At 53.3% G+C, this 26,306-nt stretch overlaps 1 protein-coding gene and 1 long non-coding RNA gene across 2 annotated transcripts; one reads left to right on the top strand and one right to left on the bottom strand.

The window, feature by feature from the left end:
• Positions 1-13,067: 13,067 nt before the first annotated feature.
• LOC115618504 lies at positions 13,068-20,319 on the bottom strand. Its single transcript, XR_003994823.1, has 3 exons — positions 20,169-20,319; positions 18,995-18,997; positions 13,068-13,080 (listed from the first exon to the last, which is right to left on the bottom strand). It is a non-coding gene; the product is annotated as an uncharacterized LOC115618504 (long non-coding RNA).
• LOC115618501 (olfactory receptor 14C36-like) lies at positions 13,545-14,646 on the top strand. The gene has a single exon (XM_030510136.1). The coding sequence runs from the start codon at positions 13,548-13,550 to the stop codon at positions 14,523-14,525; it is 978 nt and encodes a 325-aa protein (XP_030365996.1). The 5' UTR covers positions 13,545-13,547; the 3' UTR covers positions 14,526-14,646.
• Positions 20,320-26,306: the final 5,987 nt, after the last annotated feature.

Genomic DNA, 26,306 nt, shown 5'->3' with positions numbered 1-26,306 from the left:
AGGCCACCTTCTACTAGAGGAGGTTGCTCCAAGCTTGCTTCTCCATTCACCCCATGGCAATGTCCCACCACCCTCGTGGTGAAGAACCTCCCGAGATGCCACCTCCATCTCTCCTCCTTCAGCTTAAACCCATGTCCCCACATGGCCAAGGTCCTTCTCCAGTGGAAGAGGTGCCTTCAAGAGGAGAAACCTCCAGATCTACTACTTCAAACCCCTTCTACATGCAGCAACTTCCACTTACATCTACTACAATGTTGAATGCAACCAAAAGCTTCTCCAGATGCTCTCGGTTGACCTCCTTGCTGGAGTACATGGTCTCTTTGGGGTGACGTGACCCCCACCACCACCCCCCCTGCCCCACAGCCCTCTTGAAGCACTTACTCCATCCCTACCGCTGTGGAAACCTTCCTCTTGGGTTGGTGGCTCCAGAACCTCACCTTGTCCCGGAGCTCTTGGTTCTACGAGGAGAAGCCAAAGAGACCTTCAGCTCCTCCACAGAGAGGTTTGGGGTGGCCCTTTAGGAGGTCTTTTGGCTCCTTGAGGAACCCCCTTACTTGGGCTTCCAAGAGAGCCACCTTCTCACCCAGCTCTTCGATCTTCTCCTCTTGCTTCTGGAGTTGGTGCCTCAGCTCTTCTGCCTATGGGTTCCACCACGAAGGTCGTGAGAGATGTGGGGCTTGGAGCCACCAAAGTCATCTCTAGGGCGAGCAGAAGCAGTGGCAAAGCTCTCCTTGGAGGAGGGCCTCCAAGTAAGGGATGGAAACCGTGGAGCACCTCCAGGAGGAGATGTGGGGCTGGAAGCTCAGGGGGGACACGGCTTTACTCCCTCCCGACAGGGTGAGTAAAGCCAGAGTAGAACAGGAGGAAAGCGCCTCCTTGTCGCAGCCTCTCTCCCTCTTGCCTTTACTCCTCGGAGGAGCTCCACCAGCTTCACATGAAGCCAATAGTAGGGGGGATGCCTCCAGAGAAGCTCCTACTCAGGACACAGCTTCCGATGGAGCTCCCAAGGGCTGGTTCCACCACGAAGCTTGGACTTGATGCTCCTCAAGAGCTTCTCCAAGCTGGTGGAGCCCATAACTCCCTTCAAACCCCGTTTTGGGGATGTCATCTCCATCCCAAAGGCCAAACCCCTTGGGCTGAGGAGAAGATGCTCATGGCTAACACCTAGACGTAAAAGCTACAAGCCGACATCTCCCAAGGGTTGGAGACCATCCTGACCTCCTGGATCACGTCGTGCAGGTGCCGGTGCTGGCCTTGGATGAGGCGGTGGAGGTGGCAGATCTGCTCCTTCAAGGTGGAGATCTGCTCATGGACATGAAGGCACCTATGGGTGAGAGCCCATGGTCAAGCCTTAAGGACCACCTGTTGTCCCGTCCCACCAGGTCCTTGCCCAAAGGCCTTCTCCAGGGCTCTTGGTGCCCTCTTGAGGTTGAAGGTCTCCATGGGGCCTCCATGGGCATCACATGGTGGCCATCACATGATGGTCACCACCATGATGGTCACCACGTGATGGGCACCACATGATGGTCATCACATGATGGTCACCATGAGGGTCACCACATGATGGTCATCACATGATGGTCACCACATGATGGTCACCATGAGGGTCACCACCATGATGGTCATCACATGATGGTCACCACATGATGGTCACCACATGATGGTCACTGTGAGGGTCACCACCTGATGGTCACCACATGATGGTCACCATGAGGGTCACCACATGATGGTCATCACATGATGGTCACCACATGATGGTCACCATGAGGGTCACCACCATGATGGTCATCACATGATGGTCACCAAGAGGGTCACCACATGATGGTCACCACATGATGGTCACTGTGAGGGTCACTACCTGATGGTCACCACGTGATGGTCACCATGTGATGGTCACCACATGATGGTCACCACCTGATGGTCATCATATGGTCACCACCATGATGGGCACCACCATGATGGTCATCACATGATGGTCACCACCTGATGGGCACCACCAATGATGGTCATCTCATGGTCATCACATGGGCACCACCATGATGGTCACCACATGATGGTCACCATGAGGGTCACCACGTGATGGTCACCACCTGATGGGCACCACCATGATGGTCACCATGATGGTCACCATGAGGGTCACCACCATGATGGTCACCACCTGATGGTCACCAACTGATGGTCACCATGTGATGGTCACCATGAGGGTCACCACCATGATGGGCACCACATGATGGTCATCACATGGTCACCACCATGATGGTCATCACATGGGCACCACCATGATGGTCATCACATGATGGTCACCACGTGATGGTCATCTCATGATGGTCACCATGTGATGGTCATCACCATGATGGTCATCATATGGTCACCACATGATGGTCACCACCTGATGGTCATCATATGGTCACCACCATGATAGTCACCACATGATGGTCACCACATGGTCACCACCATGATGGTCATCACATGGGCACCACCATGAAGGTCACCACCTGATGGTCATCATATGGTCACCACCATGATGGTCACCACATGATGGTCACCATGAGGGTCACCACGTGATGGTCACCACCTGATGGGCACCACCATGATGGTCACCATGATGGTCACCATGAGGGTCACCACCATGATGGTCACCACCTGATGGTCACCATGAGGGTCACCACCATGATGGTCACCACATGATGGTCACCACGTGGTCACCACCATGATGGGCACCACATGATGGTCATCACATGGTCACCACCATGATGGTCATCACATGGGCACCACCATGATGGTCATCACATGATGGTCACCACGTGATGGTCATCTCATGATGGTCACCATGTGATGGTCATCACCATGATGGTCATCATATGGTCACCACCTGATGGTCACCACCTGATGGTCATCATATGGTCACCACCATGATAGTCACCACATGATGGTCACCACATGGTCACCACCATGATGGTCATCACATGGGCACCACCATGAAGGTCACCACCTGATGGTCATCATATGGTCACCACCATGATGGTCACCACATGATGGTCACCATGAGGGTCACCACGTGATGGTCACCATGATGGTCACCACGTGATGGTCACCACCTTGATGGTCATCATATGGTCACCACCATGATGGTCACCACATGATGGTCACCACATGAAGGTCACCACCTGATGGTCATCATATGGTCACCACCATGATGGTCACCACATGATGGTCACCATGAGGGTCACCACGTGATGGTCACCATGATGGTCACCACGTGATGGTCACCACCATGATGGTCATCATATGGTCACCACCATGATGGTCACCACATGATGGTCACCACATGATGGTCACCACCTGATGGTCATCACATGATGGGCACCACCATGATGGGCACCACCATGATGGTCATCTGATGGTCATCACATGGGCACCACATGATGGTCACCACATGATGGTCACCACCATGATGGTCACCACATGATGGTCACCAAGAGGGTCATCACATGATGGTCACCACGTGATGGTCATCACATGGTCACCACATGGTCACCACCATGAGGGTCACCACCTGATGGTCACCATGTGATGGTCATCTTATGGTCACCACATGATGGTCACCACATGGTCACCACATGATGTTCCCCACCTGATGGTCCCCATCTCCACATGCTCCAACATGGCCTCCACCTCCCCAACAAGCTCCTTATCCCCACACCTTGACCCACCGTTGGTGACCTTCAGGCCCGGCCACCACCTCTTGAAGCTTCCTCTCCAACATCACCTTCTTCTCCAGCAGCTGCTGCTTCTCCTAAGGAAGGAGGTGGAACTCCATGAGGAACCTGCCCAGCTTCACGCCCCATGGACCAAGAGGAGAAGATGGGGTGGACCTTCCACGTGGACAACGAGGAGACCCCAAAACCCAGCTCCTTTGACCTCCTCAGCTTGAAGCCACCTTGAAGCCACCATCAGCAGAGCCCCAAATGCTCCTCTCCTGAAGGTCCAACCCACTTCCAGAAGGTCCAACCCATTGGAAGCCACCATTGAGGAGATGGCTTCATCCCTCACGTGTCCACCTTGGCCATGGAGCTCCTTGAGGCCCAAACCAAAGTAGTTTGAGGGCTTCCTTTGGGTCCTATCTCCACCCCAAAAGCCATGAGGAGGTGCTGGAGGAGAAGACCCCACCAAGAACTCATGGACACCTCCATGAAGCTCCAGAAAGAGCTTGAATCTTATGGAGACACCTCAACCACTTCACTTTGGACCTTCTGACGTGTCTCCCACCCCATTGCCAGCGGTGGGACGCATGGACCCACCTCCTCCACCCTCTTGATGCGCATCTTCATCTCCACCATGAGGATACCTTTGGTCCTGAGGTCCTCAAGAAGGTCCTTGCTCCTCTGTAGATGTCCTTGGAGCTTCGCTTCATGGTGGCCATTGAGGACCTAAGAGCGAGGAGGACACCCAAGAAGGTGAGAAGATCCACCAGGTCCCATTGAGGAGCATGGAAGAACTTCCTTAGATGCCACCTCAAGGGCTGCTTGGAAGCCACCAACCCCTTGTGTCCCCCCCCCCTCTTGAAGGTCCATCTCCTCGCTCTTCTCTTCTCCAACCCCCTTCGTGGTCTCCAGCTTCCTATGGGAGGTCCTTCCACCTTGTCCTCCTGGCCAAGGCCACCACTAGAGGACACGAGCACCTGGATGTGCTGTTTCTCCTGCTCATGGAGCTTCTTGAGCTCTTCTGCCCGCTTCTCCTGGGCCTCTTGGAGCTTCTTGGAGGCCCAACGGAGAGCTTGGACACCCGCTTCTCTGGTGGCTTCCAGCTACAAAGAGGAGGAGGAACGGGGGAGTAACTTTACTACAGGTATGGGGGGGGGGTGGAGAATGAGCCACCATGAGGAAGGCCCTTGGAGATGACCATAGGTGGCTGTTGAGGCCATAATGAGGTCTCCAAGGACCATTAGAAGGTCCCCAAGGACCATAAGAAGGTCCCCAAGGCCACAATGAGGTCCCCATTGACCAAAATGAGGTCTCCGCGGACCACAATGAAGTCTCCAAAGACCATCAGAAGGTCTCAAAGGCCACAATGAGGTCCCCATTGACCACAATGAGGTCTCCAAGGACCATTAGAAGGTCCCCAAGGACCATAAGAAGGTCCCAAAGGCCACAATGAGGTCCCCATTGACCACAATGAGGTCTCCAAAGACCATTTGAAGGTCTCCAAGGACCATAAGAAGGTCTCAAAGGCCACAATGAGGTCCCCATTGACCACAATGAGGTCTCCAAAGACCACAATGAGGTCTCCAAAGACCATAAGAAGGTCCCCAAGGATCATTAGAAGGTCTCCAAGGACCATAAGAAGGTCCCAAAGACCATAAGAAGGTCCCCATTGACCATAAGAAGGTCTCAAAGGCCACAATGAGGTCTCCAAGGACCATTTGAAGGTCTTCATTGACCACAATGAGGTCTCCAAAGACCATAAGAAGGTCTCAAAGGCCACAATGAGGTCTCCAAGGACCACAAGAAGGTCCCAAAGGCCACAATGAGGTCTCCAAAGACCATAAGAAGGTCTCAAAGGCCACAATGAGGTCTCCAAGGACCATAAGAAGGTCTCCAAGGACCATAAGAAGGTCCCCAAAGACCATAAGAAGGTCTCCACTGACCACAATGAGGTCTCCAAGGACCATTTGAAGGTCTCCATTGACCACAATGAGGTCTCCAAGGACCATAAGAAGGTCCCCAAAGACCATAAGAAGGTCTCCACTGACCACAATGAGGTCTCCAAGGACCACAAGAAGGTCCCCATTGACCACCATGAGGTCCCCATTGACCACAAGAAGGTCCCCATTGACCACCATGAGGTCCCCATTGACCACCATGAGCTCCCCATTGACCACCACGGGGTCCCCATTGACCACCATGAGCTCCCCATGACCACCATGGGGTCCCCATTGACCACCATGAGGTCCCATTGGCCACCATGAGCTCCCCATTGACCACCATGGGGTCCCCATTGACCACCATGAGCTCCCCATTGACCACCATGAGGTCCCATTGACCACCATGGGGTCCCCATTGACCACCATGAGCTCCTCATTGACCACAAGAAGGTCCCCATTGACCACCATGAGGTCCCATTGACCACCATGGGGTCCCCATTGAGCACCTGGATCTTCAGCGCTAAGCTAAGCTTCTAATATAGATGCTTTTCAGCCCGGTGGGCCCATGACACCTCAGGCCATAGAAACTGGGGGAGTCACCCAGAAGGGACGGGTCGCTGCTCAGGTCGGGCTGGGTGTGGCTCAGCAAGTGCTGAGCAATTGTATTGAGCATCACTGCTGGCTCTTGGTGCTTTCTTTCCCCTTTTGGTTCCATATCTCTCCCCTTGTTGTTTCCATTATTCTTAATAACAATAATACCAATATTACATTGTACTTCATTTCAGTTCCTGACCTGTTCTCATCTCCACCTTTGGGTTTTACATTGTTCCCATCCTCCTCCCCATCCCACCCGGGTGCTGAGCAAGCGGCTGCTGGCGCTGAGTTGCCGGCTGGCTTTAAACACTGACCCTGTCCTGGCCCCTTTGCTGTGGCAGCAGGGGCTGGATGTTTGCACTCTTGGAGCTCGGCTCTTTGGATGGGCACGGAGCTGGGAGCAGCATTATTTGGCTGAGGAAGCGCAGCTCCCGAGTGTTGCTGGGGCTGGGGCAGTGCTTGCCAAGGGCAGGGGAGGCCCAGCAGCAGCTCCTGTCCTGGCACTGTTGCTGTGGGAGCACAGGGGCTCCCGCGGGCATTGCCGCAGTCAGGATTGCGCAGGGGTGGCCAGAGCCCACCAGCTCCTTCCCACCTTCCGCAGTGCCCGGTGGGCTTCCGCACACTGAGGGCCATGGCAGCTGGAGGAAGCCCAGCACATCCAGGCTGGGTCCAAAGAGAGCTGAAGAGAAGGCTCCCAAGAGCAGGAGAGCTCCTGGCACAGGGACTATCCCAGCTCCAGGTCCAGCTTGCACTGGACGCCCTGCCCCTCACGCCCTCGGCGGCGGGTCACAGCGGGGCCCTTTGTGACCCGGTCTGTGACACTCCCCGGCGTGGTCCCGTCCCTTGCACTGCCCTTCCCTCCCCCTGCCCACATCCCTCCATCGCGCAGGGGGGCAGAGAGACCCCCCAGCCGCCCCAGGGTGGCCTGGCAGGAGCTGGGGGCTCCCCAGGAGAGCAGCTCTGCGCTGGAGCCAGCCCAGGGCTGCCTGGGGCAGCCACTGCAGAGCGGGGAGTGAGGGCTCCCCCAGGCCTGGGCAGGCTCGGGGCCAGGGACTGCCACCAGCTGGATGCTGCCACTGCTGGATCCCGCTTCCTCCTCACGCCACGTGAATGATGAGAGCAATGTTGGGTGGGGAGGTGAGGAGCGAGGTGGGAGGTGCAGCGCTGGACATTAAGGGCTGCTTTTCCTGCCTGTCCAGGCCTCTGGAAGAGACACTCAGGATTAATTGCAGTTGAATAGAAATTTCTAAACTGAAAAGGAATAAAATAAACACTTTCAGATAACTCTTTTCAGAAGCTTTTTGTAGTCTTCCTCCACTTGGAAACCTCCCCAATTCCCTGGAAGACAATCTAGAAGACATGACAAAAGCAACAGGGTTTTCGTCAGGGTTTTAATGAGCCCCATTGGTGTATTTGGGCTGAGTCCATGAACCTCAGGAACAGAGAAGAGATTGAAGAAACCTCTCATAAGTCCAAGTTAAAAACAAAGCCCCAGGTCCCCTCAGCATTAATGGGCCCCACTGAGGGCTGTTACTGACAAAGCCTTCCCAGGGACTCGTTAAAGCAAGTAATTGGAGGCTGATCACAGGGAGACAAAGGCAAAATGCAGGTGTCTGATGGTGAGAACATCCTTGGTTGGTTTGATGAAGCAGAAAGGCCAAGCCCTGAGCACAGCCCTTGGAGAAGTGGAGCCAGAAATCCTGAGAATGAAAGTTCTCCTCATAGGCCTTGATGAAAGAGGCAACTGCCATAGCCCAGGGGACAGAGACCTTTTGTTCTTTTGCGCCTTTCAGCCTTGCCAGAATCCTCAGTCATCTCTGCTGCAGGCTGCCCTACACTGGCCCATGCCTGCACCTCTTTCCCTTCAGGCTGTTGCAACCCATCTTGCTTTCCCACCTCGTTCTCACCCTGACATTTCTGTACCTTCAGTCACATCTCTCCACATAACATCATCTGTTCCTTGAAACACAAAGCCATGGGCTGCTCCAGACTCCCTCTGGGTGACCTCTTGCACCACAAGTCTACATTTTGAGAGACTTTTGTAATCACTAACTTCGAGTCTGAACTTTCCTAAGCTGTACTTTGAAGAGGTTTCCCTCTCTTTCCACTAGCAAGAAAACCTCCATCATCTCTGAAACTTCCCTTAAAGTGGCTGTAGGCTGCTCCTATAGTGTCAATTCACCAGCTGCAGTGAATATCTCTCAGCAAGGCCATCTAAAGGAGGCTTCTAGAGGAATGGGTGATACCATCAGTATAGAGAACTAAGCACCATGGGAGAGCAGTGGGAAAAGGAAATGGTGCAGATTGAGAACTTCTTGGCAAGAGCCAAAAGGAAAGGTGGTGTCCTTGGGTGCAAGGTACCCCATGCTCTGGGGACAGGGCACCTCATCTGGGACAGCTTCCTGCCCGTAGCACCCTCTCTGCTGCGCACACCCCGCTCTCTGCCCACACTCACAAGTGTCTCCCAGAACCTTTGCACTTCCCCTGCAGCAGCGACACCTCACTCCAGGAGGTTCCTGCATTCCCCAGGCTCAGGGATGGTTCCTGCATTCCAGGCAAGTTTGGGTGGTGCAGGAGAGGGAGACAGGAAGGTCGGCTCATGGGGCATGATGAGCAGTGTTCAGGCACCCCCAGCAGTGGGCATTCCCCATGAGCCATGCTGAGGCATGTTCCCATGTGGGAAACTTCTCAGAGAACCTCTGGTTTGTCCAGGGTCTGCAGCCACACTCCAAGGGACACCTACTCCTCCTCCACCTACAGACATCAACTGCTCTCCATTGCTGGGCTCAGTCCTGCTTGTAAGGATTTGTTAAAGCCCTGAACCATCCCCTTGCTTCTTGCTGACTTCCCGCCACCCTCTCTCACCTCCCTACACACTGCTCATTGCCACTAGTAACTAACTGAAGAGTTAAGAAGCTCTCAAGGCTTTCCTCAGGGTGGGGGTGACCATGTTTCTCCATTCACCATTGATGGATCCCAGAAAGGCCACTTGAGGAAACCCATCCAGATGTGTGAGGGGAGGACTTCCCTGAGGCACCTCTGTGCTCTTGCAGGTCTAAGTGCTTTTGCACTTAGGCTCCAGGAGTTCATTTGGTGCCATTCCTTTGGGGTTCATTTCTTGAAACATACAGCTTTGGGCTGATCTGGACTCCCCCCGGGTGGCCTATTGTTCCACAGCACTTCTTGGTGCTGAGAAACTTCATTTCTTTAATGTTATTGCTGTCATTCACTCTTCCTTGAGAAGGTAGCTCTAACTGCACTGTGGGTAATCTCTGGCATGAAGTTGTTAGACCAGTGCTGCTTCTCTCTTTGCTGACTGTTATCATTTAATGCCAACAGCTCTCTCCTGAGAGGAATGCTGCTTTCCATGGGTACTCAGAGAGACCATTCCTGTGCTGGGAGGAGGCTGTCCTGTAAGGCCTGCCAGACTTGCTCATGCTCCTTCACCATCAGAGCCGCTTCCCATGGAACCTCCTGGACCAATTTCCAAGCAAGTCCAAGTGTTATCCTCTGGAGTTCAGAGTCTGTTCTCTGCTGCTGGCCTTCCTCATGCCCTTTGGCATCTGAGTCCCCGCTATTGCATGATCATGCTAACAGTGATGGACACATCCTGACCAGCTTTTCCTTGCTGGCCAGGATCAGGTCCGGGGGAGCATCACCCTCGTTGGCCCGCCCTGCATCTGTGTTAATAGGTTGTCCCAAGACCCTCCAGACTGTTGCACACTGTTGTTTGCCTGGCCAGTGAATGCCGGGGCAATTCCAGTTCCATAGGAACCTGCTCATTAACCTGGAGACTTCCTCAGGTGCTGACAAAAGATCTTTTCTGTTTCCCCTCCCTGATCAAGTAGTTTGCAGCTGTGAGCACAACGTCCCTCTTACCAACTCCTCTGATCTTCAGCAACAAAAGCCAACCCAACCTGTTGCCTGTCTCATAAAGGACCTCCAGAAATTCAAGCTTCCCCTTCATGCAGGGGGCATCCATCCTCCTCATCGTTCTTGCTTGCATGCTACACCTCCTGGGGTTCCAGCCATCAAAGGGGCATGAGATTATCTGTACAATTCTCCTGTTACAGAGCTGGATCTAAGGAACAGCATTTTAAATGATGCCTCCCAGAGTCCGGGGCCTTTCTTCCTGGGACAAGAACAGACCAGCACATCCTGGTGAAAAACATTCTCTCAGCACCTTGGATGCAGCCCCTTTGGTCCCATGGACTGGTAAGGGTGCAGTTTGCAAAGTAACCCCTGGCTTGATCCCCATCCAGCGCTGGTTGTTCCCCTTTCCCATCCAGAGTCCTGCTTCAAAGCACAAAGGCCTGGGAGACCTTGCTGGTGGGAGCTGAGGCAAAGAAGAGATAGGCTACCTGAGATCTACCTGCATGTACCCTTGCTTTATTTAGTAGTGGTCCTGTGTTATCTCTCCTTTCACTGTTCCTCAGGTTGCAGCAGCTCACCCTGGTGCTCTTGAATGCCCTTCTGAGGATGCTGTCTCTGAAGGCCAGGTGTACCCAAGCACACAGTTAAAATGTTTGGGCTGTTCCTTGGTTGAATCATGAAGGGAGAGAGTAAAGACCCTGATGAGAAGCATTTTTTGTTCACTCAGTGCCTGCAGAAAGGACAGACCTTGCCTCACCAACAGCAACTGATGGCTGATGCCTCTGAATGCTACAAGAATATTCCCAAAGATATTGTCCTGTCTCTATATAAGCCTGCACCTATCTTTGACCTGTCTCTGTTACCTGCATGTAACTTTGACCAGCCCTGTAATGCCAAATGTCAGCAGAGATTTGCATCTGGACACCTCACTCATGGGCGCCATCACTGTTAATGACCATGAGAGCTGAGACAAGGAGCTCACATGGAGGCGCCTTTTTAATGAACACCTGACCAGAGGCAGGAGGAATCCCACCTCCTGTGGGTTTGTGGTGAGCCTGGGAGGAAGCTGAGTCCCCTTCCAGCCCCAGGGCTACAGTCCCAGGAGGAGATGCCTCAACTAACCAGGCTGAATCCCTTCCTTCAGCAGGGGTAAAGGACATCCCTGCCTGTCCTGGTCTGCCTGTCCTGTCTAATGATGGGACAAGAAACAGGCTGCCCACAGAAGTGGTTGGGTCACCATCCCTGGAGGTATTTATAAGAAATGTAGATGTGGCACTTGTGGACATGGCTCAGTGGTGGACTTGACAGTGTTTGGTTAATGGTTGGACTCGATGTTCTTACGGGTCTTTTCCAACCTAAATGATTCTACAGTTCTAAGAAAAGCTGACGTTCAGACCAAACTGTGTCTCTCAGCAGAGAAATGACACTGCAGGAATAAGCGTGTCTCCCAGCTGAGGGAGGGAACATCAGTGCTTGCTTCAGGCTGTTTGCCATGCTGTTGCCCTGCAGCCCCGGGGAGCTCTGGAGGGAGCCCAGAGGGGCAGAGGCAGTGCCACCCTGGGTTGAGCTTAAAGGCACTTGGCAGTGGAGGATGCTGAGAGCTGCCTGCAGGAGAAACCTTCCCAGCCCTGTGCGTGGTAAGGCTCTGGGTGCAGGGCAATGCAGCTGCAGTTCCTGGAGGGATCTCCTCAAGCTGCTGCCTGGGACAGTCCATGGGATCTGTCAGGAGGACTCTCTTAGTTTCTGTGTGTAGACAAGGAGGAGGATGTGCTGCAGAGCAGGGCTTCCCTCTGCACCATGAGAGGGCCAGGACAAGCCAGGTCCCTTGTCGCGGGGCTGGCTGCAGGGTGTGAATGTGGGTGTGCAGCCAGGGGTGCCCAGCGCTGTCCTTGCGAGCAGGGTCCCTGCACCCCAGGGGCTGTGTGCCGGGGCAGGGACTCTGCCGCCTGCCAGGGTCAGCACTCAGCCTGCCCGGGAGCTCCCCATAGCGCTGGGGGAGAAGCTGGGGGGGAAGGAACACGCCCTGGCAGGGAAGGGAAGTGCTGGGTGGGTGACGCTGCTCCAATCTCCAGTCACTCTGAGCACATTTGCAGAGGGTTCTTCTGAAAGACGCTGAGGCAGCGTTTACCTGATAGGGAAGGATTCTGGGCTTTGATGTTTTTCACTCTTGGTTGGCAGGTTGGGCAGTGGGAGCTGGGAATTTACTTCTCTGCTTTGGAGAAGGCACCGAGAGTCTTGTCAGGACTTGTCTGAGCTGCTCCTGAGCCCCTGCACAGGCAGAGATGCCCCTGGGCAGAGCCCTGCTGCCGGGAGGGGTGTGCAGGGCAGAGCTGAGCACACAGCCCATGGGATGGGCTCTGGCAGCACTGAGAGGGAGCAGAGCTGGGCACAGAGCAGCAGCTCCTGGCAGGGACAGCTCCAGGCAGCAGAGCCATGGGCAGGGAGTGGGGGGAAAGTGCAGCCCAGGCCTGGGGAGGGTGCGTTCAGGCAGCTCTCTTGGTGTCTGGCACTGGAGGTGGCTGCTGGCCATGCTCTGCTGGGCAAGGAGCTGACTGTCTCTCTAGAACATCTCCTCTGCAGTTCCCTGCCTGTCTGCTCTGCCTGTCCTGCTGGGCTTGCGACCTGCCCCCAGACAGGCACAGCTCTCCCGCAGGGTCCTCACGAGTGCGGAGCCTTCCCTTGGGGGTCAGCACTCTGCGCTCAGTCCTTTGCTTCTGCTGCCAAGGGCTGTGCCCTGCTCTGTGTATCACAGCTGCACCTTGGGCTGGGAGAGAGTTCTGCCCTTTGGAACAGCAGGGCTCCCTGGCTGGCACCAGAGTCCAGTTGTTCTTTATCTCATTCTTTGTCTTTTCTCTGTTTTTTTATTTCAGAGTTATCTGTGTGTGCAGTAATACTTGGGGCATCACAGGGGCAAGTGCAGGGCAGCTGGGAACCAGACTGATGGACTCTGCAGCTCTCCAGACTGTGCACTAAGCAAGAGGCTGCTGAGGGCTTTCATCTGTCCTGTCCTAATACTGGCTGAACTTTCAGTCACAAAAATTAGGATTTCTACACCTAAAAATAATACTTGTCAGATGAGAAACTTCTGAGAAAATCCTGATAAAGTCACGCAGAGGCTCTGCTCTGCAGCCACAATCTTCATAGTTGTGAGTGCAGACACTGAACCTCTGTTACATCTGGCATCCCTCGTGGATATTGAAGCTTTCAGAGAAGCTTCGTGAACCCCCTGCAGTGGTGCAGAGCTGAGTCCTTGGGAGCCACAGTGCTTCTCCCAGCACACTCAGCCAACAGCACCAGAAACAGGAAAATGCATTTGAACTTGGGGGGGTGGTGGTGGAAATCTCATGAGAAATTGACTGGTTTTATCCTGAGAACTCTCCCCTAACGTGTCACTGCCTTTTTACCTGTGACAGATCCCCATGTCCAGAGGCAGCAGATGTCCAACGGCAGCTCCATCACCCACTTCCTCCTCCTGCCATCCGCAGACACGCGGGAGCTGCAGCTCTGGCACTTCTGGCTCTTCCTGGGCATCTCCCTGGCTGCACTCCTGGGCAACGGCCTCATCATCACCAGCACAGCCTGTGACCAGCACCTCCACACCCCCATGTACTTCTTCCTGCTCAACCTCTCCCTCCTGGACCTGGGCTGCATCTCCACCACTGTCCCCAAATCCATGGCCAATTCCCTCTGGGACAGCAGGGCCATCTCCTACACAGGTTGTGCTGCACAGGTCTTTTTCTTTCTCTTCTTGATCACAGCTGAGTTTGCACTTCTCACCATCATGTCCTATGACCGCTACGTGGCCATCTGCAAGCCCCTGCACTATGGGAGCCTCCTGGGCAGCAGAGCTTGTGTCCACATGGCAGCAGCTGCCTGGGGCACTGGGTTTCTCACTGCTCTGCTGCACGCAGCCAGTACATTTTCGCTACCCCTCTGCCGAGGCAATGCTGCGGAGCAGTTCTTCTGTGAAATTCCCAAGCTCCTCAAGCTCTCCTGCTCACATTCCTACCTCAGGGAAGTTGGGCTTCTTGTGGTTAGTGCCCTGATTGCTATTGGGTGTTTTGTTTTCATTGTGGGGTCCTATGTGCAGATCTCCAGAGCCATGCTGAGTATCCCCTCTGAGCAGGGATGCCACAAAGCCTTTTCCACGTGCCTCCCTCACCTGGCTGTGGTGTCCCTGTTTATCACCACTGTCATATTTGCCTACCTGAAGCCCCCCTCCATCTCCTCTCCATCCCTGGATCTGGTGGTGTCAGTGCTGTACTCAGTGGTGCCTCCAGCAGTGAACCCCCTCATCTACAGCCTGAGGAACCAGGAGCTCAAGGATGCTGTGAGGAAGCTGATGACTGGATGTTTTTCAGCAGTCATACACTGCCTGCTCTCCTCTGCAAAAGGCTCCCAGTGTAGGTCATGACAGGCCAAATCTGTCTTTCCTGCTTTACGTTTGATTTCCTTTTTCCACTTATGATGTCGTTGTCTTCAAAGACATGCCAGTATTCATCCCCTGCTACTTCACTGTCTGCCAGTCTTGTGTGGTCCACAGACTTTGTGTCAGTGGGGGCTGTCTCTCATTGTATTTAAGCAAAATAAATGATCCTGCAGCAATTTCTTCTCTGTGATATGTCCTCACGTGAAGGGGAATGAAATCAACTTTCTGGCTGCTCTAGCTCTGGGATGGCTGCTCTGTGCCTGGAGCAGGAAGAGCTCTTGAGGAGCCCAAGGGCCGGGGCTGTTGTGCTGGTGTGGGGAGATGGGATGGCATGGGGGGGCTGCAGAGCTCTCTCTCAGGGTGTCCTGGGGAGGAGAGCAGGGGACACAGGTGTCCCTGCAGGGGACTCACCTGCACTGGCACAGGCTGGGGCTGCCTGGCTGGGAGGTGTGTGAACCCTTCCAGGGACGGTGACTCCACCACTGCCCTTGGCAGTCTGTTCCAACACCTGAGAACTCTTTGGAGAAGGAATTGTTCCTCATCTCCATCTAAACCTCCCCTGATGCAGCTTGAGGCCGTTTCATCTTGTCCTGTCCCTTGTTGCTTGGGAGCAGACACCAGCCCCCTCCTGGCTCCATCCTCCTGTCAGGCAGTTGTAGAGAGCAACAAGGTCCCCCCTGAGCCTTCTCTTCTCCAGACTAAACCCCCCCAGGTCCCTCAGCTGTTCCTCATCACACTTGTGCTCCAGGCCCTGCACCAGCTCTGTTGCCCTTCTCTGGCCTCGCTCCAGCACCTCAATGTCTCTCTTGTAGGGAGGGGCCCAGAACTGACACAGGATTCAAGGTGCAGCCTCACCAGTGCCCAGTGCAGGGGGACAGTCACTGCCCTGGCCCTGCTGCCACACTGGTGCTGATACAGGCCAGGATGCTGGTGGCTTCTTGGCTGCCTGGGCACAAGCTGCTCATGTTCAGCTCCGTCCATCAGCACCCCCAGGTCCTTTCCCAGGAGCTGTTTCCAGCCGCTCTTCCAGTGCTCCCAGTGCTCCCACTACCTGCTGCAGGTACTCTCAGTCCCTCTTAGTGCTTCCAAGTCCCCCCCAGTGCTCCCAGTACCTGCCCCGGGGGGGGGAGCAGCTTTTTTGGGGCACCCCCAGTTGGGGGCAGGGGTGTTTGGTGAGGCCCCTCCGGGATTTTGGGTCCCCGGGTTCAGTTGGGAGGGGCCCAGGATGTTGGGGGGGTGTAGCCCACTTTTGGGCTGCCCCAGGCCCCCCATTTGGGGGTCCTGCATGCTCTTGTGGTGCTTCAAGGAGATTTGGTGGTTACGCAGTATTTTGGGGGACACCACGATTGCTTTGGGTGGCTCCAGGGCCCTTGGGGGGGGGCAGCGTGGTTTTGGGGTGCCCCTTTATTGCAGGTCCATCCCCTCTGACCCCCTGAATTCACTACTGAACCCCTGTGAGTCTGGGGGGCACTTTGGGAGTGCCAGTGCTATTTTGGGGAGCCCACAGCAATTTTGGGGTCCCCCCAGTGGATTTGGGATCCCAGAACATTTGGGGGGACCGCAGTGCAGGTGCTGGGGGGACCCCACTTTTCGGGCACCCCTTTTTCAGGGGGCTCCTGGCTGCTGCGTTGAGCTGGGGTGTCATTGGAGCTATGGGGTTTGGGTTTGGGGGGATTTGAGGCTTCCTGGTGGGATTTTGGGGTGCAGCGGGGCTGGGTTCAGGGGTGCTGGGTTTTGGGGTGCCACCTGGCTGCCAGGCACTTGTACAGAGCCAAGAGCCTCTTGAGGTGCTTCTTGTGCAGCTCCTTCGGTCCTGGAGCTGCTGCTGCAGCAGCTTCACGTCGGCCTCGTGGTGCCGCAGCTCCTGAAAATGGAGGGTATATCAGTCCCAAGGCACCCAAGTCTCATTGGATGCCCCATGTGGTCCCTTTGTGTTAAATGGGGGGAATTTGGGGGTTCAGAAGGATTTGGGGGCTCATGGGAGATTTCAGGGTTCATGGGGGTCTCCAAAATTCCCCATAGGGGGCACGGTAATTTGGGAGACCCCCCCATATTCCACAAAATGGTGGCATACATCCATCCTAGGGCACCCCCAGTCTCTCCTTGGTGCCCCATCTTCCCCCAGGGTGGAGATGTGTTACAGGAAGAGAACTTGGGGGTTCAGAGGGGATTTGGAGGTTCAGGGGGGATTCTGGGGTTCAGGAATCTTCCCAAAACTCCCCAGAGGGATGCAGGATTTGGGGCATCCCTCCATGTCCCGAAAATGAAGGTACATCTGTCCCAGGGCACCCTGAATCTCTTTTTAGTGCGCCATGTTGGCCCATGGCAGTAAATAGGGGGAATTTGGGAGTTGGTGGGGGGAGTCCCCAAACTCGGGGGGCGGGGATCAAGCCTAGGCTTTACCAGAGACCACTGGGTCCCCTCCTGCCTTCCGCAATGCCCGGTGGGCTTCCTCGGGCATTGCCAGAGCCAGGCAGGTGCCCTTGTGCTGAGCTCCCAGTGACAGCACCAGCAGCTGCCCTGCCCAGGGGCTGCTCCTGCCCTCACACCTTCTCAGCACCTCTCACACCAGCAGCTCCTGCACACACAAGGCTCCTGCTTCACCCCCAGCACCTCTGCAGGCAGAGCTGAGCTCCAAGCACATCAACAAGCCCAGGGCCTCCTCCTCACCTCTCCCCTGCTCCTCCAGCTGGGATGGCACCAGCACATCTCCTGACAGCTTCTCCTCCCTTTAGAGCACGCACCCACAACACGTTTCAAGCGAACACTAAACTAGGATTGAAAAGCCAAAGAACACGTACCTGGATGCGCAGGGCAGCCAGGGGAGATGCAGCCTCCCGATGGAGGGGTCTCCTCTGCACTGGTTCCTGCAGGGCTCTCGCTCCTTAAATAGCCCACGCTCACCGTGGGGGCCCCCGTCACAATGGGCGTCTCCACAGCAACCGCCACGGCTTTGTGATGGCGGCAGCATCGTGCCCATGGCCACTGGGCACCCAGGGGTGCTCCGGGAGTCGCCGCAGGGGGACCAGCCTCTGCCCAGATAGTTCAGGGAGGTCCCTCACGGGCTGCTCTTCCTCAGTGCCTTTCATCCAGAGGTGGAGAATGCGAGGGGCCACAGCTCAACCTGGGCAATGAACATGATGTCACATCTACCTATGAGAAGTGGAAAGTGACCAACATTTGCACATCAGAGAATCATGGAATCCCAGACTGGTTTGGGGTGGAAGGGACCTTAAAGTTCATCCAGTCCCAACCTCCTGCCATGGGCAGGGACACCTTCCACTAGAGCAGGTTGGTCCAAGCCCCTGTGTCCAACCTGGCCTTGAACACTGCCAGGGATGGGGCAGCCACAGCTTCTCTGGGCACCCTGGGCCAGCGCCTCACCACTATCATAGTAAAGAATTTCTTCCTAATGACTAATCTAAGTCTGCCCCCTTTCACTTTAAAGCCATTCCCCCTTGTCCTGTCACTACAGGACCTTGTAAAAAGTCCTCTCCAGCTTTCTTGTAGGCACCCTTTAGGTATTAAAAGACTGTTACAAGGTCTCCCCTTCAGGAGCCTTCTCTTCTCCAGGCTGAACCAGCCCAGCTCTCTCAGCCTGGCTCCAGAGCAGAGCTGCTCCAGCCCTTGCAGCAGCACCGTGCTCTCCTCTGGAATCGCTCCAGGAGCTCCACATCCCTCTTGTGCTTTTGCCCCAGTGCTGGATCAGGACTGCCTCTGCCCAGCCACTAAACGAGGTCAAGTGCCACTAATCAAAGAGATTTATTGCTTACTTATCTAAACAAAGTAGTTATTTACTGCCGTAAGAACACAGCAATCGGAAAGAGGGAGAAAATAGGAAAGCTGGCAAGCAGTCGGGATAGAGTTGCAGCAGGATATAGTCACCACCATGGATCCAGCGGCATGCCGCTGGTCTGGAGTCTCCGTGTACTTTGGTGGGGGGCTTCCACTCGCCGTTGGATCACACAGTCTCTTATAGGGTCTTAGTGCATTCCTCCGCATGCTCTCAGTCCTGGCACGCTGGTCCCGAGGGGCGCACGTGGGGTGCATGCCAACACCGCCTGATCATTTGCTGTGGGCTGCACATGCCTTGGGAGGTTGGGGCTCACCCATGCCCAGGCACATCCTCCACAGCAATGTGCCTGCCTTGACCTTGGTCGAGACTGGTTTTGGGTGTCTGCTTGTTCCTGATCTGTTCACAGCAGCTGAGCTTGCCTCAATTGTACAACTCACAGTGAGCTCACCAGGATTGCAAACAAGCTTTGAGGCAGTCAGCTTAAAATATGGTCTCCCACAGCACCCCGTGGCTCAAAGATTGTTGTGTCTTCATCCATGGTGGTGAAAAAGTAGGGAAAAAAGTGTGGGAAAAAGCATCATCTATACAATCTTTACAAGTGAGGTGTTAGGTTTAGGCCTGTTCTGCTAACAGGCAGGGTACACCACAAAATGGCCACAAGCTACAGTTTATTAAACAAGCACACTAAAGCAAATAAGCACGCTCATGCAAATCAGGTATATATCTCTCTAAATATAGTAAATAAGTAGAAGAAAGCAAATCAGTTTTGAAAAGTAAAGGAAAGTGAAGAAATGTAAAGTAGAGGAAAACGAGCAATGCATCAAATCATTACTGCATAGAGAGAACAGAGATTAAGAAGAAATCCATCACCAATTTGGGTGACATGGGTTAGTGTGTGGTGTCCCTGCCCATGGCAGACGGGTGGAACTAGATGATCTTAAGGTCATTTCCAACCCTAACTATTCTATGATTCTATGAATCACCACCGAGTCAGCCCACACTTCAGCTGGGAAGCCCCGTTGCAGCCGATGCCGGGAGTCTCAGGTAATTGGGAAAGTTCCTATGTGGTGCGACCACCCTCATGTTTTCCTGCCTCTTTCTGACAAACAGTCACCATGAACATACACATATATGCTCTACCCAATACACTGTGACACAAACATCCTGTGTTATGTCTCTCAGTCATGAGAGGAAATCAACTCTCAGCTAGGTTCCCATCCGTTACACAGAGTCACAGCCAAATCCAAGCAGAGTAGCTGTATGCACGCAGAGGAAGCAGCAAATGGAGAGAAGAAAAATAATGGAAAAGAATATTTTATTTTCACAAAATGATGGAAAACAACAAAAATTCTCTTCCTGATGTAGACACTCAAGTTTGCTACTGCACTTGAAAAGAATCTGAACACAAACAAAATTCCCTTGGAGACAAGACTCCCCATCTTCTAAGAGCCTTCTGAGCTTTCACAATGGCACACACAATCCTGACTTCCACAGGACGAACTCAAAGGTACGCTTGTCTTTAGCTGGACACTTGTGATGGAGGATCTGGGGGAGTCCTGGGCTTGAATATCCCATGAGGGAGGGAATCTCTGCTTTTGTAACATAGGGACACAGGGCTATGACTTCAGTTTTCCAGAGAAAAATAATGTGGTGCTTTGATTTGATTAACCCTAGTGTGATTGATGGAAGAAGCCTCAGCATCTGTATTGCAGGCAGCTTGCTTTCACAAGTCACACAGTGTTTATGCTGAAGATTTCCTGTGCCACACGCCTGACAAATTACTTTGCCCTTTTAAACAGAGAAAGAATGCATTTCACATAGTATCTGAAAACTATGAACAACACTAATAAGAAGAGGACTTGATCTTACAAAGTGCTGTGGTTATTCAGCCCTGCAGATAGAAGAGATCCTTCAGGTCTGTGGTGTGGGCTTCAGGTTTTAGTTAGGCCATAGTGCCTGCTCATCACAAATCCATGGATCTTGGTGACAACTCATTTTAAAGTATGGTACAGTTCCCTCAGGAGACCCAGCATCAATACCTCCACATGTTTGTATAGACCAGTGTCAGTTTGCTTAGCCACTGCACTCACACAAAACAGAAAGTCCAGTATCTGCAAGGAAAATGATTCTTATCCCCCTGAGGGTGCCCCAGCACACTCACTATTAACAAGCGAGATTCCACCAGAGCTGAGAATAATGAGTCTGCTGTTTTGATGGTGGCCACCGAATAGTTCAAGACTGCCTGTGCACCTGCATCAGGACTGCCAGAAAACATCCAATGTGGGGCAGTGTCTATAATCTACCAACTGTGGACATGCAGCATCAGTTGGCTCTTTCTCACACCCTTTCCCCTGACTGGAGGGGTTGAGGATGGCCCCTACCTGGGTCCCCATACCCTTGGGGAGGGAGTATTCTAGAGGGTAGATTTTGTCTAGTTAAGCCCACCAGCACTTTTGGATCACTGGCTAATACTGTGCTTGAGCATTTTGGGCATCTCCCCACTGCCCCAGCCCTGCCAGCCCATCTGTGCTAAGCACTTACAATCAAATGAGGGAAGCAGAGTAATGAGCACCTATTTAATAAACTTAAAATGTTCAGTAATACTAAGGCCATAAATGATAGAATCAGAGAATATCTTCCTACTGAACACAAGTGCACATGTTCCTGTCTTTCACACTGCTACCTCCTGTGCTCTTCAAGGTGCCTTCCTGAGCTTATGTGGTTTACCTTTAATGCGTATTTCTACACAAGGCGGTTTGAATCCTACTGACCCTTAAAGCTGTCATCATGTAATTAGAGAAACCCAAGCTGGATCAAACTATTTTTCATGAAGTCATCTGTTAGAAAAATGCATGCCAGGAGGTAAATTGCTGTTTTGTTAGATTTATTCCCAATTACCTTTACACAGATGTTGGATTGGGGCTGCAGCTGTGGAGCTATTGGTGACTCACATCCAATGCAAGAGGGTGTATTCAGTGGCAGGAGGTGTCTGCACTCAAGACATGGTGCCATCTGAAGAAAAAGCCACATCACATCATGTCATTAAGGTTATCAGGAGGTTTTCAGTATTTTCCTGCTTAGAGTCTACAGCAGCAAAGTCACTAGAAACACAGCAACTGACAGCCACAGCTGCTGGTACTGATCCTTACAGATCAAAGGCTATTGAGAAAATATGGAGGCAACTGGAAAGAGTGACTTTACTGACAACTAAAACTAGGCCAGAAAGGTACTAAGTTAGTTTTCAGTAGAATTAAAAAGCTGCTCTCAATTGTAGGAGATGACGAACCTAATCTAAAGAGGTGGTGAATATTCTCAGACATCACCTGAAACTACAGTATTGCCACGGACAAGACATCTTTCTGATGATACAGGGGAAAAATTACACCACTGACTTTTTAGATCAGGTTATTATCTCTTGGGAAGAGCTTAGAGGAGACAGTTACAGGCATCACTATAAAAACTTGGTACTCTTACATATATGCCCACACCTGCCACTGTTGAAGGTTTCAGGCAGGATGGATCTTCTACAGCTAGGACATAAGCAGTAGTTACTAACTAACTGCACTAGTTAGTACTGGAACAAGATGCATATGCAGGTCCTGAAGATGCGGTGGTGGTTGTCACAGGATGAAGAGGAACCTGAATTTGGTAGTTTCCTGACACTGGTGAATAAATCACCATTTACTTTTCCATTCTTACCCTTACTAGCATGTATGGCACTTGAAGGAATCTATGGTTCATTTTGCCCATCATTTAAGAATTACATCCAGTGCTAAAGGTATTGAACAAAATCACAGAATCATAGAAACCCAGACTGGTTTGGGGTGGAAGGGACCTTAGAGCTCATCCAGTCCCAAACCCCTGCCCCGGGCAGGGACACCTTCCACTAGAGCAGGTTGCTCCAAGCCCCTGTGTCCAACCTGGCCTTGAACACTGCCAGGGATGGGGCAGCCACAGCTGCTCTGGGCACCCTGTGCCAGTGTCCCACCACCTTCACAGGGAAGAAATTCCTCCTAAGATCCCATCTCAATCTCCCCTCTGGCAGGTTAAAGCCATTCCCTCTTGTCCTGTCCCTATAGGCCCTTGTCCAAAGCCCCTCTCCAAGTTTCTTGTCACCCCTTTAGGCTCTGGAAGCTGCTCTAAGGTCTCCTCGGAGCCTTCTCTTCTCCAGGCTGAACCAGCCCAATCCTCGCAGCCTCGGATGTTTATCTCCTGGGCTGTGGGTGAAGGCCAATGATCCACAGAGGACGTGGATGAGAAATTAATAAAATATACTACACTTTCACACACTGGTTTTTGCAGTCAAAGCAAAATGCAACACCTTAAGAGCTTGATCTTGGAAGCAATCAAGACTGCTACCAGGTATGAAACAACTCATATGTCAGTAATATTGTTAGAATGCATAAAATTAAGTGCAAGTAGAGTTGGTGCATCAACACATGCTCATGAATTTTCTAAGTTCCTTAATGAAATGTGCCCTCATAGAAATGATCATGAAACGCAAACAAAAGTCTCGAGGCTCAAAGTTTCACATGAACACGAAAGAGAAGTTTTTACCTGGATTCAAAGCTCTTATTCAGACCTGATTTCATTTCTAGAAGAGGATTTGTGTCTACTTCATGGTTAGCTTTCCCTGGAAGATGGATTCCAAGTAGCATGACCTGAGGAACTGGCACAGAGCCAGCCGGCACTTTCTCCACAGTGCTCTCTAAGGAGGAAAAACAAAAAGGCAGATGATAATTTTTCTGAACAGAGGAATGCATTGAGAGATACGGTCTTTTCATGTGATTCCTGTCTTCATTTGTTTCCCTTGAAAAAGAGAACACCAGATTCTTTAAAGTGTTATTCCCCATTGCATGATTTTCACATTTAAAAGGAGCCGGCTCTGACGTCATCCCCCCGCGCCGGGCGGTGTCATGGCGGCGGTGCAGGCGGAGGCGAAAGTTCCTGCCAGGAAACACCAAGGGCTGGAACTCACCCGCGTCTGCCCCGGGAGCAGGGTCAGGCCTCACATCTCTGCTCCTGCCAGCGCTGCCGAGCCCTGCAGTCACTGGATGGTGCCATCAGAGCGCTGCACACCCCGCAGCACAGGCTGGGCCATTGCTCTCGGCTCCGGCAGAGGCAGAACTGCCTTTGGAAGCTGCCAGCGAGCAACAAGAGCTGAGGAGTGGCTGCAGAAGGGCTCTGCTGTGGGGCTGAAAGGCAAGGGTGGTGCAGGGGAAAGGAGAGGCTGCAGAGCCTCAGCCCTTGGGCTTCTTTGAGAGGAGGTGGCGGTGGTGCCCTTGAGCCTGGGTGTTCTGCAGCCTGCCCTGCCCTGAACGGTCTCCACTGGCCTCTGCCGTGGGCGCCAGCAGAGACAGGATGTTCCTGCACAACTGTCTGCCCCTGCTTGTGGGGCTGACTCACTGATGAGAGCTCTTCTGCGTCCAAATGCAGATCGTATTTTACAGTCGTACAGTCACAGACTGGTTTGGGGTGAAGGGAGCTTAAAGCTCACCTAGTCCCAAGCCCTGGGTGCCCAGTGGCCATGGTCCCGATGCTGCCACCATCACAAAGCCGTGGCGGTTGCTGTGGAGATGCCCATTGTGACGGGGGCCCCCCCGGTGAGCGTGGGCTATTTAAGGAGCGAGAGCCCTGCAGGAACCAGTGCAGAGGAGACCCCTCCCTGGGGAGGCTGCATCTCCCCTGGCTGCTCTGCGCATCCAGGTACGTGTTCTTTGGCTTTTCAATCCTAGTTTAGTGTTCGCTTGAAACGTGTTGTGGGTGCGTGCTCTAAAGGGAGGAGAAGCTGTCAGGAGATGTGCTGGTGCCATCCCAGCTGGAGGAGCAGGGGAGAGGTGAGGAGGAGGCCCTGGGCTTGTTGATGTGCTTGGAGCTCAGCTCTGGCTGCAGAGGTGCTGGGGGTGAAGCAGGAGCCTTGTGTGTGCAGGAGCTGCTGGTGTGAGAGGTGCTGAGAAGGTGTGAGGGCAGAAGCAGCCCCTGGGCAGGGCAGCTGCTGGTGCTGTCACTGGGAGCTCAGCACAAGGGCACCTGCCTGGCTCTGCCAACGCGTGTGGAAGCCCACCGGGCATTATGGAAGGCAGGAGGGGTCCCGGTGGGCTCTGGTAAAGGCCAGGCCAGCGCCGGGCATTGCGGAAGGCTCCAGTGCTCTGCTGGGCTCTGGCAATGCATTCTGGAAGGTGACAAAGGCCCTGGCAGGCGCAGGCACAGCCCAGAAGCCCACCGGGCATTGCGGAAGGTGGGAAGGAGCTGGTGGGCTCTGGCCACCCCTGCGCAATCCTGACTGGGGCAATGCCCGCGGGAGCCCCTGTGCTCCCACAGCAACAGTGCCAGGACAGGAGCTGTTGCTGGTCCTACTTTCCATTGGTAAGCACTGGAACTGCCCCAAAATTGAGCAAGAGGCAAAAACGGGGAGGCAAATGTAGGGGTACCCCCAGAATAAGGGAAATTGGGGGCACCTGAAAATGGGGGCAAGCCATAAGGGAGAGGCACACCGTAACTGAGGAACACTCCCAAAATGGGCACCCTAAAACTAAGGGGCACCCCATTAATTGGGGGTTACCTTATATATAAATGGGGTCACCCAAAAAGTGGGGTCACCCTTAAAGAGGTCATGGGACCCCCCAGATGTGTGCAGAGGGTGTAGGACTGACAAGTAAAACAGGTATTTGTCTCAACCATTGCTCTCTGTGAGCTGTGAACTGTAGCGGGTGTGGCGAGACTGTTTACCCCTCAGAAAGAGACTTCATTGCTCTCTGAAACAACTTGTGCATTCAGCTCTGTTGATTCAGCTGTGCCCTTGCACCAGGAGGAGGCTGGGATGTTTCAGTTCTGACAAGCAGACAGGAACATCCTGTTCCCGGCAAGAAACAAAAAGCCGATGGAAACGTCCTTGCAGGAACCAAAAAGCGGACTGGAACGTCCTTGCAGGAACAAAGTGTATGGGCAGCAGATAAAAACCTGCTGAAACCTGCTGAAACGTGCGATTCACAGATGCAGCCCATGGCTGGTCGCAGTTGTTGCACAATGCTGGGACAACGGCTATCTGATCGACATCCAGACCCAATATGGTATAAAGGACCACACGACCACCGGCTGGTTGGAAGACTTCTCCCACCGATCTGGACAATGGGATGCCGTATGACTCCATGGTGGTAACTTAACTATTTGACTCTTTTTCTCTCTATGTGCAAATCTGCTTCTATCCTTTCTTTTCCCACTCTTCCTCTTTTCCTTCTTCTCTTTTATTCTCTTTTATTTTTTTTTTACAATAGTTTTTGATAATAAATTGCATTATTTGGACATTTGACCTCGTTTGTGTCTTAATTTCACCCCGCGAGATCCAAATCCTGTCTGTACTGTCCGCTGGGATGTGACAGAGGGGAAGAGGGTGAACCCTCTTGCATGGCTGCTGGAGCTGAAGGAGCAGTAGTGAGAAGCACCTCAAGAGGCTCTTGGCTCTGCACAAGCACCTGGCAGCCAGGTGGAACCCCAAAACCCAGCACCCCCAAACCCAAACACACCCCCCTTGCACCCCAAAATCCCACTGGGGAGCCCCAAATCCCCTCAAACCCAAACCCTGCAGCTCCAAATCTGCCCTGGCTCAGCGCAGCAGCCAGGAGTCCCCTCAAGAAGGGGTGCTCTGAAAAGTGGGGTTCCCCCAGCGTTTGCCCTGGGGTCCCCCAAAATGCTCTGGGAACCCAAATCCAGTGGGGGGACACCAAAACTCCTTTGGGCTCCCCAAAATAGCACTGGCACCCCCAAAGTGCCACCCAGACTCAGGGGTTCAGTAGTGAATTCAGGGAGTCAGAGGGGATGGACCTGCAATAAAGGGGCACCCCAAAACCATGCTGCCCTGCCCCCAAGGGCCCCGGAGCCACCCAAAGCAATCGTGGTGCCCCCCCAGAATACTGGGTAACCACCAAATCTCCTTGAAGCACCACAAGAGCAGGCAGGACCCCCAAATGGGG

The sequence above is a fragment of the Strigops habroptila genome, chromosome 21 (genome assembly GCF_004027225.2).
Source record: "Strigops habroptila isolate Jane chromosome 21, bStrHab1.2.pri, whole genome shotgun sequence".
NCBI lineage: Eukaryota > Metazoa > Chordata > Aves > Psittaciformes > Psittacidae > Strigops > Strigops habroptila.
Note: the sequence above shows the minus strand (reverse complement) of the source record. Positions and strands in the feature narration are given on the sequence as shown.

Bases quoted from the DNA above. Each gene is read 5' to 3' on its own strand.
- LOC115618501 (XM_030510136.1), top strand. From the start codon at position 13,548: ATGTCCAACGGCAGCTCCATCACCCACTTCCTCCTCCTGCCATCCGCA.